At 44.6% G+C, this 19,821-nt stretch overlaps 1 protein-coding gene across 1 annotated transcript in view; it reads right to left on the bottom strand.

Annotated features, from left to right (window-relative positions):
• Nucleotides 1–471: 471 nt before the first annotated feature.
• Nucleotides 472–19,821, bottom strand: part of PADI2 (peptidyl arginine deiminase 2) — a 59,175-nt gene continuing 39,825 nt past the window's right edge. Inside the window, exons 10-16 of the mRNA XM_027842763.1 lie at nt 17,518–17,625; nt 12,757–12,908; nt 10,339–10,486; nt 8,929–9,022; nt 7,760–7,845; nt 6,282–6,410; nt 472–2,208 (exon numbers count right to left, since the gene is read on the bottom strand). Coding sequence (XP_027698564.1) covers nt 1,975–2,208; nt 6,282–6,410; nt 7,760–7,845; nt 8,929–9,022; nt 10,339–10,486; nt 12,757–12,908; nt 17,518–17,625 — 951 coding nt within the window. The 3' untranslated portion in view covers nt 472–1,974. The remainder of the gene's footprint in view (nt 2,209–6,281; nt 6,411–7,759; nt 7,846–8,928; nt 9,023–10,338; nt 10,487–12,756; nt 12,909–17,517; nt 17,626–19,821) is intronic.

Below are 19,821 nucleotides of genomic sequence, written 5' to 3'. Positions count from 1 at the left end.
TGGCTGCCAATTTATTCTTAAGCAGAAGGGGAAACAGAATAAAAGGGGGAAAGAACTTTTCTGAATAAGTACTCTACCAAATCCTATTCAACCAGTGCCCAAGAAACACTAACACCTTAGGGCAGAGAAATTCCATTTAGCGAACTATCAATGCCATTATTATCAGTTCAGTTTTTCACTAAGTGGAGTCACATAGGGCCAGTGGACGATCAACACATTTCTATGGTGGTTCCTTCAGTTCTAGGAATTAATTTCACTCCAGGGAATTGCTTAAACTCCTTCCGGTGCAAGATGCCATAGGAGGATCTGGTCTGGATGACCAAAGTGACTAAAGTTATGCTTAGTTTCTGTAGCCCCAGAGAAATGGCCCCAGGGAGTCTTTATTCCAGGAGAATGCAAGCTCCCTGAGGGCAGGACTGGTTTTGTTTTTGTATTTTATATGCTATTCAGTGCCTTGCACATAGTAGGTCTTTAGTAAATACTTGTTGGGTGGAGCTAATGGAAAACAGGAAAGGGAAAGAAGGGAGAAGGGAAAGGCCAGGGGTGCACGGAAAGTTGTCCTATCTATACTTTGAGGTTGTGAGTGCCTCATTTAGTTGAATACTTTTCATTTCTTGATGGGGTGGGAGCAGGGCATGGAGCTGGGGAAGAATGCCAATGCATTTCTGTAAAACAATTTCTGTAAGAAAGTGGGGCAGGAATCCCACTCCAGGCAGACCTCTTGGAGAAAGAGGACCATTCTGTAGGAAGTGTTTTAAGAAAAGGTCCCAAGTACTATCCCTGGACTCTTGGGGAAACAGCCTTGGGATCTCGCTCTTAATAAGCTTCACAGAAGGGTGGGGGGGGGAGAGTAGAGTTGGAATTGGAGATCATAGGATGCTAGATGTTGAGTTGGAAGAGTCTTCAGAGGCCAGCTGGTCCAACCACCTCATTTTTATGGAAGCCCAGAGAGATCGTTAAGTGATGTGCCCAAGGTCACCCAGTTGGTAGGTGTCAAAGGTAGGATTTGAACTCACATCCTCTGGAGCCCCAGTCACAAACTCTGAGTGATATTTCTATTACTTAAAGGTAGTGATAAGAACACTGGATCTTTTCCTTCTCTGGGGAGAAATGCTATTGGCCATCTAATCCTCCTGACTTGGAAAGCTATTACCAGAAACTGGAAAATACACTAGCTGTTTGATCCCATCTCCAGGGTTGGACCCAACATGGTGGGAACCATGGAACCTTTGAGGAGAGAGAAGGACCTTTCCCACCCCCTGGTCCTAACCTTGGCTTCACTCCAGAAAAAAGGCACAGAGGGGCAATCAGCCTAATTAAAAATGGCAGTGGATTCTTGGGCTGATATCCCCAAGCAGGGCAAGGATGTGTTGTGTCTATTCCATCCCCCTCCCTACCAATCCATGTAGTCCTCTAGGCCTGGAGTTAGCCTGGGACTGGGCAGCTGACCCACTGCAGCTGGTATCTGATGTGGGGCAGGACGGATAGATATTAAAGGGTGTGCCTGGATCCTCTGAGGAGAAAGCCAGGGACAAGTGTGAGGAGGGCTGGTGAGGAATGAAGTGACTGAGGGCATCCATAGAGAAGCTAGAGGCATCATCCCCTTGAGAGGTGAATCCTAAATGGGGCTTGTGGGCCAGTCAGATTGACTCTGGTGTCCCTCAGGCCTTCTCTTGTCCACAAAAGAATTGACCTCCCCCTTCCATTTGCCCAAGGAGAGAAGGTGGTTTGGGAGACCTTGAGACTGTTGCATGTGAATTTGAGTGCACTCTAGAACCTTAGGGGTGAGGGGCAAGACATGTCACATATAGTTTTTTTTCCAGACTCCACCCCAACCCCACGCAGACATAAAAATGGACCCAGCCCAAGGAAATAAAAGCAATTTCCAAGAAGGTGTTGGACCTGGGAATATGGGAAGAGGTAAGGGGAAGGTGGAGGGAATGAGGGAAGGGGATGCCAAGCCTGCCCATGGAGTCAAGGCACCACGTGCCACCACTTGAAGGCAAAGGGCTTCCGGCAGACATTGGTACCACAGTGGACCTCCCCCATTAATTTGTGATAGGAGGAAATATCATCGATGAAGGTACAGGAGAAACCCAGGGGCTGCAGAAGTGAGCACACGTGAGCTTCCAGGCAGCACTGCTCGTCGATCAGGGGCCCAAAGGGTTTGGGGACACCCAGGTCCTTGTCAAGCACAATCATGTTCACCTGTAGGGAAGAGGGAGGTACATGTTTATTGTATGTAGGGGGAGAAGGCTTGTCTGAGGGCACTGGTGTAGCCCTATGGAAGGAGCAAAGGTGGATGTCAGTAGTGGAATAAGGACTGGACTTGGAGATCTGGCTAGTAGTTCCAATTCTTAAACTTTTTTTTTTTTTTAAAGGCAATTGAGGTTAAGTGACTTGCCCAAGGTCATATAGCTAGTAAGAGTCTGAGGCCAGATTTGAACTCAGGTCCTCTTAACTCCAGGGTTGGTGCTCTATCCACTGCATCTTAAACTTAATAGATATGGGATCAGAGAAGTCAATTTTTTCTAAGCCTCAGTTTCCTCATCTGTAAGACTAGGCTGGCAATAGGAAATAGTGGGGTTTTAGAATAAGAAGGGTCATCTAATCCAGACCACTGATTTCACAGTGGCCCAGAAAAAATTCAATGTCTTGCCTAAGGTCACACAAGTAGTTAAAGGCAGCATTTGAATCCAGGCCTTCTGACTAAAAATCCAGTACCCATTGTCTCTCTCAAAGGATTGTTGTGAGACAAGCACTTTATGAGTCTCCACGCACCAAAGAAACTGGAGTTATCATTGTTTACTCAGATGATCCAGAAAACAGAAGCTATGATAATAATGATAGCATTTCTATGGCATTGTAAGGTTGGCAAAGCACTTGGCAAATGAATAGGTCAGATTTCTGGGCCAATCTGAGAGGTCGAGAATATGGTGGCGGTGACAAGATGGAAGCTTGTCTCCCAGACAGCTGGAGGCTCTTCCCCAGGAGGCCAGGTCATCATGCCTTCCCTTCCCCTCATCTTCCCCTTGATAATGATTGTAGAATCATAACTTCAGGACTGGACAGCATCTCAGAGGCACCTACTCCAATTCCCTCATTCTACAAAGAGAACCCTGCTCCTCAGACTCCAGAACCAGTTCCCTTTTGATTGCTACCATAGTGCCTCATTAATCAATGAAACAGGTTCCATTCCAGGCCATGGGCACAAACCCTTAGTCCTCTATCAAACATTGAATGGCAAGGGTGAGAACTGGCACCACAGACCAGGAGAGGGCAGAAACAAATCCCTCCCCTGATTCTCCTCCCTTTCTTTCTTCTACACTGGACAACTGCTTCAAGAGGCCAATCTAGATAGACTTATGCCTAAAGGAAGACCTGAGTTCAAATCCAGCTTGAGACATTTACTGGTTGTGTGATACTGAACAAGTCACTTAACCTGTGTCTGCCTCAGTTTCCTCATATGTAAAATATGGATAATAATAGCACCCAGGGTTGTTGTGAGGAGAAAACGAGATGATATCTATGAAGGGTATTGCAAAGATTAAAGCACCATGTAAATGTTAGTTGTCATCATGGTCAACTTCACTACCAGAGTGCCATGCTGGGCTGAGCAATGAGGGCACAGAACCATGGGAGATGGCATAGGGCTGAGGTAGGATAGAAGGTACGGGCAGAGGATGGGAGGTCTTCAGAGGTGGGCAGGAGGACCATTTGTTAGGGACACTGAGGAAAGGGCTCCCTTCTTTTCTTGGACGGGGGGGCCTGGATGTCGTCTGAAGTTGCCTGTAGACTTGAGCTCCTGCCCTGTATTTCAGAGCCTCCATTGATCAGGATCTTCAATAACGGTGTGAAGTATTGAGCTCTGCCATTAACTGGCTTTGTGACCTTAAGCAAATTACTTAACCTCTCTACAATGAGTAAATTCAATTCTCTCTCCTCTCATCTTATACTTTTCAGTATCCCCACGAGAATGCCTCCTTTTTTTTAAGCTCATCTGTGATCTGAGGATAATATGCTACCTATATCACGCGGTTGGGAGGAAAGGAAAGCCTAAAATAATACAGGAATGTGAATTGTTGTTGATCTTCCTAAAGTACAGGTCTGACCATGTCACCCGTGTCAAAAGTTACTAGAAAGCCATGATTTAAAAGGTGAGAGAAGAGACCATTTAACAAAACTAGCATTTCCTAGCCAAGTACCATGATTCAAGTATCAGAATCTCCCATACAGGTATGGGAGTCAGAGAAGTCTGGGATCAGGGGAGTAATAAAGGGGCATTTCAATGTTACGGGCATATTTTAGCTCAAAGGCAGCTCAGTGCATCTCACTACTCCCCAATTTAATTGCAGGGGTAAGGAACCTGTGGCCTCGAGGCCACATGTGACCCTCTAGGTCCTCAAGTGTGGCCCTTTGACTGAATCCAAATTTAGAAGAATAAAATCCCCTTAATAAAAGATTTCTTCTGTAAAACCTGGACTCAGTCAAAAGGCTGTACCTGAGGACCTAGAAGGTCACATGTGGCCCCGAGGCCACAGGTTCCTTACCCCTGTGTCTAGTGGCACCTGATCGTCTCCGTTATCAAACATGAAATTCTCTGGTTTTTAAAGCCCTCCATAACCTCTCCCTCCAACGCCCACCTTCCCAGGCATCTTACAGGTTATACTCTCCCCCCTTCCCCATCAGTGGTGCCGGTCACCTGGCTGTTTCTCACAATCAACACTCCATCTCCTGTCTCTGGGCATTTTCTCTGGCTGCCCCTCATACCTGGAATGCTTCTCCCTCATCTCTGGCTCCTGGCTTCCCTGGCTTCACATCCCAGATAAAATCCCACTTTTTACAGGAAGTTTTTCCTGAAGCCCCTTAATGCTAGTGTTGTATCTCTTTTTTATGCTTTCCAATTATATGCATATGTAATAATATATCATATAATTACATAGTAATTATACAAAATATTATACATATACATGACTTTATAGTGTCACTATATATACACACATAGACACAATCTATATTTCTCTATATTTCTAATCTCTTTGTATCTTTGTATCTCTTTCTCTTTCTCTACACACGCACACACACACACACGCACGCACACACATATGCGTGCAATAGACACAATCTATCTGTATCTATATCTTTTTTTTACATAGTTGTTTTCATTTTCATTAGTCCAAGACTTCTTTCAGAGTGTCTTTTTGCCTGTTTCCAGTCCTTAGCATGGTGCCTGGCACACAGTAGGTACTTAATAAACTCCTTTTTTTGTGATGCCTTTAAATAAAAAAATACATTGACTTTGTCTTTCAACCTCAGTGTTTTCATCTGTAAAATGGAACAGTATTTGGGCACTTCTTCACTAACAGGGTTGTGAGGAAAATGTTTATTATTTTTAAAAATTATTTTAATGAATATTTTAAATTATTTTAATAAAATATCATTTTATTAAAGTTCTCTAAAAGGAAGAGTTAGCTCTTATTCTCAGATACTCACAGCAGGAAATGCAGTTGTTATTATCTCTGGAAGGAAGGTAAGGTCAACAGAGGCTAAGAAGCAGCTAAGGGGCACAGTGGATAACTCTGGATCTGGAGTCAGGAAGACATGAGTTCTAATCCTGCCTCAGATGCTTACGAGCTGAGTGGGCAAGTTGCTTAACATCTCTCAGCCTCAGTTTCCTCATTTGTAAAATGGATATTAATGGGTATTAATAATACTATAATAACATTATTACATCAATGGGTATTATTATTTCTAATGATATTAATAATAATAATAACTACAGGGTGGTTGGGAGCAGCAAATGAGTTAAGATATGCAAAGAATTTTGCAAACCTTAATATAGATATCTATCTATATATATATATGTTATATAAAGGCCAGCTAGTAGCTTGCTAGTCACTAGTGAGTTACTATAATACAACGAGTTATTAGGAAGCTGGGCTAACTAGAAACTTGGATTGCCCAAGTAGCCAAGTCATGATCTAGACAAGGGTGGAGGAATACATCTCTCTTGGGATCACATCTGACCCATTGTGTTGACTGGGTGGGAGTCCTGGATTGGAATTAGAAGACCTGGGTTTGAATCTCAGCTCCACCGCTTACGAAAGGTGTGACCATGGCCAAGTCATCTAATATTTCTGGCCTCAGTTTTTTCATCTATAAAATGAGGGGGTTTGGTCTAGATGACCTCAGAAGTTCCATGAATCTATGAATTCTGATCAATGTCTTCACATTTCTAGTGGTTTGGAGGGGGTGATGAGGAAGGGGATTGAGCTGCTTACCATGTTGGGGAAATAAGCCATGGCTTGACCTTCTTCATTCAACTTGAACAGAGCTGGGAGATCAATGATATCTTTCTCTGTCAACCCTAGTTCCTTTTTCAGGATGTCCCGGTTCCAATCCAGGCAGCGCTGAGGAAAAATTGGGGAAGGGGGGAGAAAACAAGGTTAAAATATATCTCGACAGCATTGGGATACTGGCAGTACTCATCTCTGAGTATATCTAGAGCCACGTCCCCTCTCTGGGACTCAGTTTCCTGATCTATAAAATGAAGGGGTTGGACTCGTTGGTCCCTTCTGGCTTTGGATTTAGGATCCTATGATCACAATCTTTCCATGATCCAACCTCTAACAAGTATCCCCAAATAATAGTTTAAGGGCCACTGGGACCCCAGTATTGTCTTTAATGACTCTCTTCTTTCTGACTTGCCTTCACTCTCACCTGGGAATGAGAAGGAAGAGAGAAAACCAAACCAAGAAATGGCAGCTTTAAATCTCTCTGTTTCCCTCTGTGTGTCTCTGTCTGTCTGTCTCTGTCTCTGTCTCTGTGTGTGTGTCTCTCTCTTTGTTTCTATCTCTTTCTCTCCCCCTCTGCTAATAATCAATATGCTAACTGTTTCATCAGGGAATATACTGTTGTGATTGTTTGGGGTATTGTGTTTATTGTGAAGTATTTATCATGTAACATCAAAATGAATCAATAAATTCTTAAAAGACATGAGAATCAAAATAAAATCAAATTAAAAAAAAGAAATGAGAGTCTTCAGGTAGTCATAACGAAGTTAACTTGGGAAACTGTACCATCCATGCAAAGGTATGTAAATGAACATGAGGTTTGATAGTTTGAAGCTGTACTAAGACTTTTGGTACACCTTGACTAAGTATGGTTCCCGTCAACTGTTTCTCACATCAGGATGTGGTCCCTGGCACAGCCCTAAGAGTGACTTTGACTCCCCTGTGATATATGGTGCTTCTTACAAGGGTACCCCTGCCTGCTTCCAATATGTTCCCAGCCCTCCATGGACTAAGGCATGCTTGTATTACTCTTCACTTTCACTTTCCTGATAAGCTGGCATGATTTGGGCAAAGCCCTGAGCACTCACAGTCCCTATGCCCACAGGGGCTTCTTTGTCCCCAAGTCCCCCCTTTGGATAACAGTTCATATCCTTTGAGCACCTCTCTACTGGGGAGCAGCTGCTGGTGCTATACTTGTGTTCATTCCCCACCTACACTGGATCTCAGACTTTTATCAGTGATGCAGGTATTCTCTGCCCCACCCTCTCACTATTTGGGTTCTCTTTTTATTCTATTTTCACTGACTTCACATGTGCAAATCTTTTTTAAATTTAATATAACTGAAATTAGCCTATTCCCCATGCCATTCCTGAGGGATAAAGCCATAGGATCTGGGGCTGGCCCTTAGAGAGATCCAGCAGGGCGGTGCCCCTCCTGCTCCGCCAGGCCCCAGGCTCTGCCCTTACCTGGGCATACAGGTTCTGCTGCACCAGATTCTCATTGGACAGGATCTTATTGATGGTAATTCGTTTGTTGCTCATGCCCCCCAAGCCTGCAGAGGGGAAAGGACAGGATAGTCACAGCCCAAGGCTCCTGGCACAGTCTGGGAAACCTAGGTTGTTCCCTGTGATCTTAACAGCTAAGGGAGTAGAGTACTAGACTAAAAGTCAGGAAGACCTGAGTTTGAATCCTGCCTCAAGCACTTACTAGGCTGTGTGGTCTTGGGCAAGCCAGTAACCTCTCTTAGCCTCAGTTCCCTGATCTATAAAATGGGAACAATAATTGCTCCTACCTTACAGGGTTCTTTTGAGGAGCAAATGAAATAACATATGTAAAGTACATAGCTTAGAGCATTTAAAAATGCCAGATTAAAATCATCATCATCATCATCATCATCATCATCATCATCATCATCATTATCACCATCATCACCATCATAATCACCATCACCACCATCATCATCATCATTATCACCATCATCATCATCATCATCACCATCATCACCATCATCACCATTATCATCATCATCACCATCATCACCATCATCACCATTATCATCATCATCATCATCGTCACCACCATCACCACTGCTGTTGACTACTTGAGTGGCATGGAGTACTGGCTTCACCTCCCTGGGTCCCAGTTCCCCCACCTGTGAGGTGAGGGAGTTGGGATGGATGATCTTGAAAGTCCTTTCTGGTCCTACAGTCTATGATTCAGTGGAAGAAGAGCCGGCCAGGGATGTCTGATGAGGGCAGAGAACATGGTATCTGAGATGTCTCCAAATCTCTTTCCCCTGGAGGTATGTAGCTGTCCCTCTACATCACATTTCTGTAGCCTTTCTGATGCACTCAAAATACAGGAGAGACCCCTCTAATGTGCTCTGGCTTTGGGAACCAGGCCCTTTGACCCCCCAAAAGTATGATTTTTTCTTCCAATAGTACTACAAACTGATATGGCTGCATAGCTATGCTTATAAATGCATACATGCCTACCTTTAAGGTAAAGAGACTTGGCAGCTAGGGGGTGCCATAGTGCCTAGAGCACTGGAGAACTTAGAAATTCCACCCAGGTGCTCCCTCTCATCCCCTAGCATAGGCTCCTGTCCTCCCTCCAGGGCTCTGGGGTCACTTACCTTTGAACAAGATAGCTTCTCCATGGCCCTCTTTCTGCTTTTCCCGGAAGAGTTTGTAGCAGGCAGAGGTACTGGCCATGAGCAACCGGAATTCCTGGAGAGGACCCCAGAGGAGTGCCATGGAGCAGGGGGAGAGGAGACAAAGGATGAGGGTTACAAGGAATATCCTAATATGATGCCTTTCCCTAAAGATCTCAAAGCAACCTCCAGATCCCCTCTCGTTCGTCAACATATCTCTAGATAGTAGGAAGCCAGCAGGGATGATTCTCCCTTTTTCACAGAGAAGAAAAAGTGATGCAGAGAGAGGAGAATTGGCCTTTCTAGGGGGAGTGCTGAAGTAGTTGGCATACAGCCTATCTCTGTTGCCTCCCAGTGCAAGGTAAGATAGAGCTCTTCAAAAGGCTGCCTTTAGGGAAAAAGTATTTATTACCATTTTCTCCTATGAGAGCAATGCAGGCCTGGCTTTGGGCTCAGAGCATAAAGCATTTGTGGGCAGGGTAGAAGACCCTCCCTCAAACTGGTGTGCGAATTCCCAGAAGGTCAGGTGGAATTTTTAGGCCCTTAGGTCTTGGCTACTCCCTCTCTCCAAAAAAAGCCTAATAGGATTGATCCTGACTCAAGGCACTAAGTAAATATTTCATGATACATTGATAAGAACACTGGCTCTGGAAGCAGATGACCTAAGTTCGAATCCTACCCTTGATGCATATGACCTTTGTGAGCTTGTGCCCACCTCCTGGGCCTTGATTTCTTCATCCATAAAAACGAAGGGGTTAGACCATCTGGGTCGCCAAGGTTTCTTTCAGCCTTAGATCTAAGATGTGAGCTCACATGATGGATATTGCTTTGAGGGCTATAAAAGTCTTTCCTTGTAAGATCCTGGTTTGGTAAGCAGTGGACAATTATTCCCATTTTGCAGATGAGGAAACTGAGACTCAAAAGGATTAAGTGGTTTAACCCATAGTCATGAAGTTAGGAAGTATTACAACTGGGACGGAAACCCAGGTCTTTTGAGTATAAATTTAAAATCTTGGGATCACAGGCCTAGAGCTGGAAGGGGCCTTAGAGTTGTCCCTCCCCTCCCCTTTCACCAGATGAAGAAACTGAGACCCAGAGGAGCGAAGCTGCTCAAGGTCACACAGGCGGAAATGGAAGATTTGGGGGGGTGTAAGGTCAGTGCTCTGTCTACCGCACCCCTCTGCCTCTCACTGTGCTGCTGCTCCCAGGCTGGTGTGACCCTGTTCATGGAGACATCCACGCTTCACCAAGCTTCTACCATCAACACACACAGCCTCCCAGTCTACCTCCTGCTTCCTCCCCTCCCCTTTCCTTCCTGGGGACACTGTCCTAAGCTGGCAAAGACCAGCAGGGCGGTCCCTGGGCTCTGCTAAGCCTCTTGTCCTGGCTCACCTTTTTTTTGCCCGGGATGGGAACGAAGGTCATAAATTCATCCACATGGCCAACGATCAGCCAATCAGAATATAGCTCCACAGGTGCCTGCACTACCTGAGCCTGCAGGAAGTCTCTCACCACCTTTGTCATCCTTCTTCCGCCAGACCTGGGGATGGGAGGGTCGAGAAAGGAGGAGAAAGGGTTCAGGATGGCTTCCCTCCTTGCCATTTCCCCTTCAGCGAGCCTGGAAAATTCTTATCTGATAACAGCTCATACAGGGTGTCCCAAAAATCTTGTTATTTAGTCTGGTCTGACTCTTCATGACCCCATTTGGGGTTTTCTTGGCAAAGATACTGGAGTGGTTTGCCATTTCCTTCTCCAGCTCATTTTACAGAAGAGGAAACTGAGGCAAACAGGGTTAAGTGACTTGTCCAGGGTCACACAGCTAGTAAATGTCTGAGACCAGCTTTGAACTCTTGTTTTTCTGACTCCATGCCCACCGCTACACCACCTATCTGCCCTCCTTAAAGTCTTAGTCAATTTTAATCTTCAATAGTTTAAATAATAATTAATGAGATTTTTGGGACACCCTGGAGTGCTTTTAAAGTTTATAAAGTACTTTATTCCCAATAACCCTGTGAGGTAGGTCATATGTGTACGTGCCGTCCCCCATTTTACAGATGGAGAAACTGAGGACTAGAGGAGACAAGTGACTTGCTTGGGGTCACACAAACTAGTAAATAGCTATGTTGCTACACAGCTAGCAGGGTTCAAAATCAGAATTATACTTAGCTCTGGCCCCTGGCCTTTAGCAGACTTGCAGTCGCATATTGCGTAGGAAAACCACAATTTAACATTATCTATGTTGTGTTGTATTTTCACTTATTATGTTGGACATTTCCCAAGTACATTTTATTAGCTAGTTCAGGCCTTGAGTTTGATACAATTGATGTAGAGGACTGAAGGCTGGATTTGGAGCCAGAAAGACCTGATTTTACACCCTGTCTCTGTTACTTATCATTTGTGTGAGCATGGAAAAAATCACCTAATAATGACAGTCAGCATTTATGTGACACTTAAGGTTTGCAAGATGCCTTATCTCCTGTGATCTTCACAATAATCCTGGGAGGTGGGTGCTCTTATTATCCCCATTTTACAGTTGAGGAAACTGGGGCAGACAGCAGTTAAAGTGACTTGCCTAAGATCATACAGCTAGCAAATGTCTGAGGTAGATTCTGAACATGTCTTCCTGACTCCAGATGCAGGCAGTAAATACTTGTAGACTGATCAATTCTTGTTCCATCGTCCCTTGGGAACACTTGCTGGGTAGCTCTCAGCATAATGTTTTCCCAGTGATTTTACTACCCGACAGGAACAATTTGGGCATATTGAATGGTCTTTTTCCTTAAGTTTGTCAGATATCATTTCAAAGATTAAGGGCCTTTCTTTGCTTTGAGAGGGATGAGGCATTTAGAGATTTAATAATTATCTTAATAATAAGAGAGTTACAAGCAGTTAGGTGCCACAGTAGATGGAGTGCATCAGGAATCCTGTCTCAGACAGTTACTAGCTGTGTGACCTTGGGCAAATCACCTAATCTCTATTTGCCTCAGTTTCCTCAACTGTAAAAATGTAAAAGAGGGATAATACCTCACAGACAAGTCACTTTAACTAATGTCTGGGATAATAATATATTATTATATGATATATTACATAAGCATATACTATATAGGATAACAACATATTATTATAGATTATAGAATCATATTCTATATTATAATTATTATATAATATATTATAAATGGGATAATGCTATATTATGATGTGGTCTATTATATTAGCATATGTTAAATGGCATAATAATATGTTGTTATGTGGCATATTATATAAGCATATATTATATGGAATAATAATATATTATTATATGGTATATTCGATAAGCATATATTATATGGGACAGTAATAGATGATTATATGGTATATTATAAAAACATATATTATATGGGATAATCCTGTATTGTGTTATATAAACATATTTCATATAAGATAATAATATGTTGTTATATTGTATGTTATATAAGCGTATATTATATGGGCTAATAAGGAGCACCTATCCTAGGAAATCTTCATTTAGAATATAAGCTCCATGAGAGCAGGGGCTGTTTTCGCTTCTTCATTGTATCCCCAGTGCCTGGCCCACAGTAAGTACTTCATAAATGCTTGCTGAATGGTTGAAAGTGCAGACCCCCAGGAAGAGAAGGCAAAGTGTATGGAATGGATGGTGCAATTTCACGCATCAGCAGTAGATATTTTAGGGGGTGCGTCAGAGGAACCTCCCCAGTGATCCTTGAATCACGTCATGTAGGCTACAACTCGCTTTGCCTACGTGTAAAGCTGGCGCCGCTGGGAGGTTTGCCGGCTGAAGGGCTCTCTTACAGGGGGAAGCTGCTGCCGATGAGGATCCTTCCCAGGGGGTACTCCTTTCCGTTCACCGTCACAGGGGGGCTGACCTCCAGATTCCCGAAGGAATCCAGGCTGGTGACTGCCTCGAAGAGTGGCTCCCGGGTGACATAGCCAAAATCTGGGCCCTGCATGGAGAGCATACTTCATTAGCATTCCTCCTCTACTGAGCACACTCACCGTTCCCCTGGCCATGTGTCTGCCCAATTCAGTGCAACACTCAATTCTCGATTACACGCTGGATGGATTTGCCGAGATCTGCTCATCTCCATTGTCCAGTTGAGTCCCAGCCCACAAATAGAAGGGATGTATAGGGAGGGACTTGGGGTTTGGACACAGATGGGATGAGTGTGACACTAAGTGTGTGTCCATAACAGGGGTTCTTAACCTGGGGTCTGTGAACTTTTAAGAAAAACATTTGATGACCATTTCAACAGAATTGATTTCTTTTGTATCCTATGTATTTTATTTTATAGATTTCAAAACATTCTTCTGAGAAGGGGTCCATGGGCTTCCCCAGAGAGTGCCAAAGGGCTCTGTCTAGGACACAAAAGAGTCTTGAATGTTCAACGCATCCCATATTCCAAGGTCAAACACACAATCACGAGGCAGCATAGAATGGTGGAAAGAACCCTAGAATTAGAGTCAGGATAAAAGGGATATAGAATCCCAGATGTGGAAGGGACCTCAGATACCATCTATGCCAACCACTAATAGACTAGGAATCCCTTTTACAACACAGCTCACAAGTGGGCAACCAGTCTTTGGGTCCCTGGACTTGGAGACAGGAAAATCTGAATTTGAATCCTGCCTCAGACACTTACTAGCTGTGTGACCCTGGATGAGTCATTTAACCTCTGTCTGCCTCAGTTTCATCATTTCTAAAATTAGGGAATTGGTCTTTAAGGTCCCTTCCAGTTTAAAATCGATTCTCCTATCACTCCCACCAGTGAAGAGCAACTCATTATTTCTCAAGATGGCCCCTTCCATTTTCGTATACTTCTAGTGTTTGGAAAATTTTCATTTTTGTCCTTGTATCTCCGGTGCTTAGTATAGTGCCTATCAGACACTTAAGAAATGTTTGTTGATGGATTAATTGATTACTTTGAGCCCGAGGCATATTCTTTGAAACTTCTATTCATTTCTTCAAGTTCTGATCTTTGGGGCCAGGCAGAAAAAGTCTAAGCTGTCTTTCCTGTCTGAGCTCTGTAAATAGCAATATGGGGTGGGTGGGGTGGGTGGGGTCCTTGATCAAGGAAGTGTGTCCCATTCCCAATGGTTAGGCTTTGTAAAGGATTTTGTATCGTCCTCTGCGGGGTCTAGATCTGCCCCTTGGTGTCTCTTACAGAATGAGTTTTACTTCTGCTGGTTGAATATTGGCTTGGACAGGTTTGAAGAGCTACCCCTTTGCATGGCCTATGAAAGAGAGCTTTCAAGCTTGTGGCCGCTATGGGGTGAGGGGAGAGAACTGCGTGGTCTGAGTGGTGAGAAGTCCTGAACCCTAACTTTAATCAATCAATAAACATTTATTAAGTACCTACTATGCTCCAGTTAAGTGCTGGGAGTATAAAAAAAGGCACAAGACCGTGCCTGCCCTCAAGCAGCTCATAATCTAATGATAGGAGGAGCTTCTGGAGGCATCTTGAGAGCACATCTATGAGAACTGAAGATTCCCAGAACTCAGTCTTGTACCAGAGAAGGGGGGAGTTTCTGGTTAGTACCTGCCGTAGCGGGTGCGTCTCTAGCAACCCCAAGTTCCAGAGTCTTAGAATCTGACCTTCTATTGAGAGAAGGGGAATTTATGGGCAGAGACCACCTCTTGGGGAGAGAAGTGCATCATGCCCGTGGTCCTCAAAGGAGTGAGAGGAGTAAAAGACTACAAGATGGGGGAGGAAAGCATCTAGATTTTGCTCTCCACTCTTACTGTGAGTTGTTAGACTGAGTGAGTCTAATGGAAAAGGGTGGGCAGGGGAGGGGTGCTGTTGGTCCAGTAGCCTTATGTGCTTAATATATGCTGGTTGATTGATGGATTCCCTTTCTGGAGCTCTCAGAGTGAGAGTCACCCTGGGCAGCTAGGTGGCGCCATAGTGCACAGAGAGCCATGCCTGGAGATAGGAAGACTCATCTTCCTGAGTTCACATCTGGCCTCAGACATGATGTGCGGACCCCGAGCAAATCACTTAGCCCTGTTTGCCTCAGTTTCCTCATCTGTAAAATGAGCTGGAAAAGGAAATGGCCAACCACTCCAGTATTTCTGCCAATAAAATTCCAAATGGGGTCACATAGGGTCAGACACAACTGAAAGTGATTGAACAAGACTCACACAAATGTCAGTGTTTTCTACCCAGAAACCCCAATCCTTCTCTTCTCAGAAACATTCCCAGTTCCTTCCACTGATCCTCATGGTATGAACCCAAGGACCTTGACCATGCTGATTTAATTTTGCTGAATACTCCCCAGCTTATTAACATCCTTGCTAAAATGTGATGTCCAGAATTGAATACAATAATTCTGATGTGGTCTGACCCTGGCAGAGAACATTGGGACCATCCACTCCTGTCTTCCGGACATTTGCTCTTAATGAAATATAAGATTGCATTTTCTTTCTTGGCTGCCAAATCATTCTGATGACTCAACCTGAGCGTGTAATCTACTAAGACCTGGGCACAAATCCAAGCTCTGCTACCTACTACTTGCATATTCTTGGGTGAGTGGCTTAAACTCTCTGGGCCTTAATTTCTTCATCTGTAAAATGGGTATATTTCACTAAATGATCTCTATGGTCCACTCCAGCTCTCAATTCCACGAGTCGCTTTTCTGGGCCTCGGTTCTAAATTCTGGATCTGGAGTAAAAGAACCTGGTTTTGGATCCTAGCTCTCTCCCCTTGCTGTCTATGTGACCTTGGACAAGTCCCTCGACTGGGAACTCAGTCTCCTCATCTGTCAAATGAAGGGGGTTAGACTAGAAAACATTGAAAGCTCTAATTCTATGATCTCTAAGGTTGCCTTTACTGTAATTCTACCCATCTAGTGTTGATTGCACTTGGGATCTCTCATCTAAACGAGGCCATAATTGGGCCTGAGGCCAAGTTCCAGCTCCTTCTGCCATTGTGGGACCCGAATGACAAAAGGCAGGGAAGGGGGTGGGGAGGAATTTGGCTTCTCACAGTCACGTTGTAATTCTCCGTGAATAGTCACTCCTAGGGGTGCAAATAACTAGAGCTTAGCACGTTCACGCCTGGAAAATCCTCATTGGCCACGTGGGTGAGGTGGGGCCCCACCACCCCCAGTGTCTGGGGCAGCTGGGGAGTTTTACAACGATGGGACCAGGTGTGAAGCATAATGCCAACAAAGTCAAAGCACCTGGCAACGATGACAGCCCTGAGCTCTTGGCCTTGGACCATGCTAAGGACGCTAGAAACAAATGGAGACGGAGGAGAACTGTGAAGTCCCAATTCCTCCCCCTGTCCCCAGGCTCCATCACTACTGGGCTCTTGGTGCTGCTGGGTGCTGGTGCTCACACCTGAGAGGGGATGGTGTGGTGGAGAAGGCTGAGCCAAGAGGCAGGAAAGTCTGGGTTCAAATCCCACCTCAGACACTTACTAGGGGTGTAACTCAGGCAAGTCACTTCAAATTACCTGTGAGGGTGATACCCATTTTACAGAAGAGGCAAATGAGTTTAGAGAAGGGAAGCAACTTGCCCATAGTCACATAGCTAGGAAGGAAACAAACACTTCTTAAGAGCCTACTATGTGCAAAGTGCTTTATAAATATTACCTCATATGATTTGCGCAACAGCCACTCAAGATATGCACTATTACTATCTTCATTTTACAATTGAGGAAATCGAGGCAGACAGGGGTAAAGTGAGTTGCCCAGGGTCACACAGCCAGTAAGGGTCTGAGGCAATATTTGAACTCAGGTCTTCCTGACTCCGGGCCTAAAGCTCTATCCACTGTGCCATCTACCTGACTAAAGAAGGGCCTCTAGATATCGTTTAGTCCAAACCTTTCATTTTACAAATAGGGAAACCGAGGCTGAGAGAAATGAAGTGACTTGCCCAGTGTCACACGGGGAACAACCGGAATGAGACAGGATTCAAATGTAGGACCTCTGACATAGGGTTACAGATTTAGAGCTGGAAGGGAGGCCAGCCCTGTTCCAACCAGTCCCAAAGTCCCATCTCCTGTGGGTCCTTCCCTCATCTTACAGTTTTCCGGCCTCAAACACCAAGTCTGTAGAGATCATAGAATGTCAGAGCTGGAAGGCACCCTAGAAAACATCGAATACTCATTTTACAGAGGCCACAGATGAGGCCCAGGGAGGTCAAATAATTTCCTAGGGTCATACAGTAAGTTAGTGGTGGCCCCGGACATCCTGATGCCAAGCCTAGTAGGTGTTCCTTCTACTTGGCCAGTTGATCACATAAAGGGAAAGGGACTGAGAGATCACGTAAGGTCTTAGAGCTGGGAAGGACTTTGGACATCATCTAGTTGCATTCCTTTATTTTACAGATAAGGAGACCCAGACTTCACCAAGGTCACACAGCAGCTAGGTAGCAGGTTGGAATTTACACCAGGTCTTCCAGGGCCTTTTCAACTAAGCTGCCTCCCTCACCTGGCTGCTTCTGTCTCCCAGTGCAACTGTTCTTTGCCATCAATGCCTCCCCATTGGCTTGTGGTTGAATGGTGAGCCTCCTAGCTTTAAACACAGGGAAGAAGTCCCAGTGCATCTTACCAGGAGTTCCTTCACTGGGAAGTCTTTCAGGTTCCCATCTCGGGGGGAATCTAGGACCACAGGAAAGCCCTTGTGGGGAGCATCAATGTAGCCAAACTCAACTTCATCCTATTCGGGGAAGCAAAATGAGCCATCAGACAAGCCTGGGGAAAAGGGGACTGACCCGTGCTAATTCTGCCCATCTGGGTCTGCCCATGCAGGGCAGCCACCACTAGGGGGTAGCCGGACCTCAGCCTGAGCTAACCTGCTCTTGAGACTAGAGGGGAGGACCACCTTGGCCCCGACTGAATGACAACACTCATCCACCCATCCATCCATCCATCAGACTGTCAGTAAGCCTTTGTTCAGTAACATACCTCCTCCTGGCCCAAATTTATACCATATGAGCCCCCCTCACCCCCCCCATCACCTTTCATCAACTCTTAATCTCTCTCTTCTCTGTGTCTGCTCAAGGCATTTCCCCCATACCTGTATTGGACCTGGCTAAGATGCCATCCCCTGCAGGAAGCCCCCTGATCTCACCCTTTCCTCTCCAACCCTTGGGAAGTGATTTTCCCCTTCCCCAAATATTCATTCATTTTTTGCTTAGACCTCTCCTTCTCTCTCTCTCCCTTGTATCATATTTATTTGCTAACAACAACAATAATTGCAAACATGTCTACAGCACTTCAGGGTTTCTAAAGAATTTTGCATATATTATCTTATTTGAGCCATACAACAACCCTGAGAAGTAGATGCTATCTATAAGTCCCATTTTATAGATGAAGAAACTGAGGCTGAGAGAGGTTATGTGACTTACACAAGGTTACACAACTAGTAAGTATCTGAAGCAGGATTTGAATTCAGGTCTTCCTAATACCAAGTTAGGCACCCTAGCCATTACTCCATTTTGTGTTTACTATTTCTGTTGCCTTTTCCCTCTACCTCTTTACAATTAGATTATAAGCTCATGAGAACAGGGTCTGTGTCATGTCTGTCCATCTAGCCACTGAGCTTAGGACTTGCATATCATAAGTGTAATGTTTGTACAAGTGAGTGATTGTGGCCAAGCTTGGTTTTGAAGAAGGGCTAAGAAAAGATATCTTCCCCTTCTTTGCAGAGAAGTGAAGGGCTGGGAGTGGTGCTATGGGCAACAGTGCAGATACTGTCAGACTCAGTTGATATGGTACAGTGGTTATTTTTGTAGAACTGATTTCTTCCCTCTTTTAAAAAAAATTCTTTCTTACAAGAAGCAATATCTGGGTAGGGGGATATACTAAGAAATGGAGGGATGTCAAACCAAATTTTTTAGGGGCAGCTAGATGGTGCAGTGGATAAGCTCTGGCGTTGGAGTCAGGAGGACCTGAGTTCAAAACCAGCCTCAGACACATGACGCTTACTAGCTATGTGAACCTGGGCAAGTCACTTAACCCTGATTGCCTCATCAAAAAGGCAAAAAAAAAAAAATTGGGGGAAAAGATTATTCAGTTGAATTGAGTTCTTAGGAACTACTCTATGCCCATAGGAATGTCTTTGGGATTTGTCTGGTTTGCTGGGGTTGTCTGACCTTACTGAGACTGATTTTAATATAGACAGTATCCCCACACCTGCGGTGCTCTCCATTCTCCCCTCGGCCTACTACTGACCTCCCTGGCTTCCTTCAAGATTTGGATCAAATTCCACCTTCTACAGGAAGCCTTTCCTAATCCCCCAGGCCCCCTGCTAGTACTCCTTGCTGAGATTACTCTACATCTGCTCTGTACATAACTTGGATGTACATAGCTGTTTGTACATTGTCTCCTCTGTTAGAATACGAGATCCCTAAGGGCAGGGACTGTGTTTTTGTAGCTAGGCACAGTTCTGCATACGTAGTCAGGAAGATTTCAAATCCAGCCTCAGATGCTTAGTAGCTGCGTGACCCTGTGCAAGTCACTTAACCTCTGTGTGCCTCAATTTCCTCATCTGAAAATAGAGATAATAATAGCACCTACTTCCCAGGGTTGTCGTGAGGAACAATAAGATAATATTTGTAAAGTATTTTGCAAAACTTAAAGTGCTAGATATAAAACTGGTTCTAGATAAAAACTACTACTTGTTATTATAATATTACTCTGTATCCTCAGTGCTCATCACAGTGGCTGGCACATAGTAACTACTTATTAAATGTTAGTTGACCGATCGCCAAATTTCCCTGGGGGAAGTGTGTGTGTGTGTGTGTGTGTGTGTGTGTGTGTGGTGTATATGTGTGTGAGTGTCTGCATGGTGTATATATGTGTGCGTGTGTGTGGTGTATGTGTGTATATATGAGTGTATGTGTGTGTGGTG

This window comes from Vombatus ursinus, unplaced genomic scaffold, assembly GCF_900497805.2.
Source record: "Vombatus ursinus unplaced genomic scaffold, bare-nosed wombat genome assembly UNPS02014884.1, whole genome shotgun sequence".
Lineage (NCBI taxonomy): Eukaryota > Metazoa > Chordata > Mammalia > Diprotodontia > Vombatidae > Vombatus > Vombatus ursinus.
Note: the sequence above shows the minus strand (reverse complement) of the source record. Positions and strands in the feature narration are given on the sequence as shown.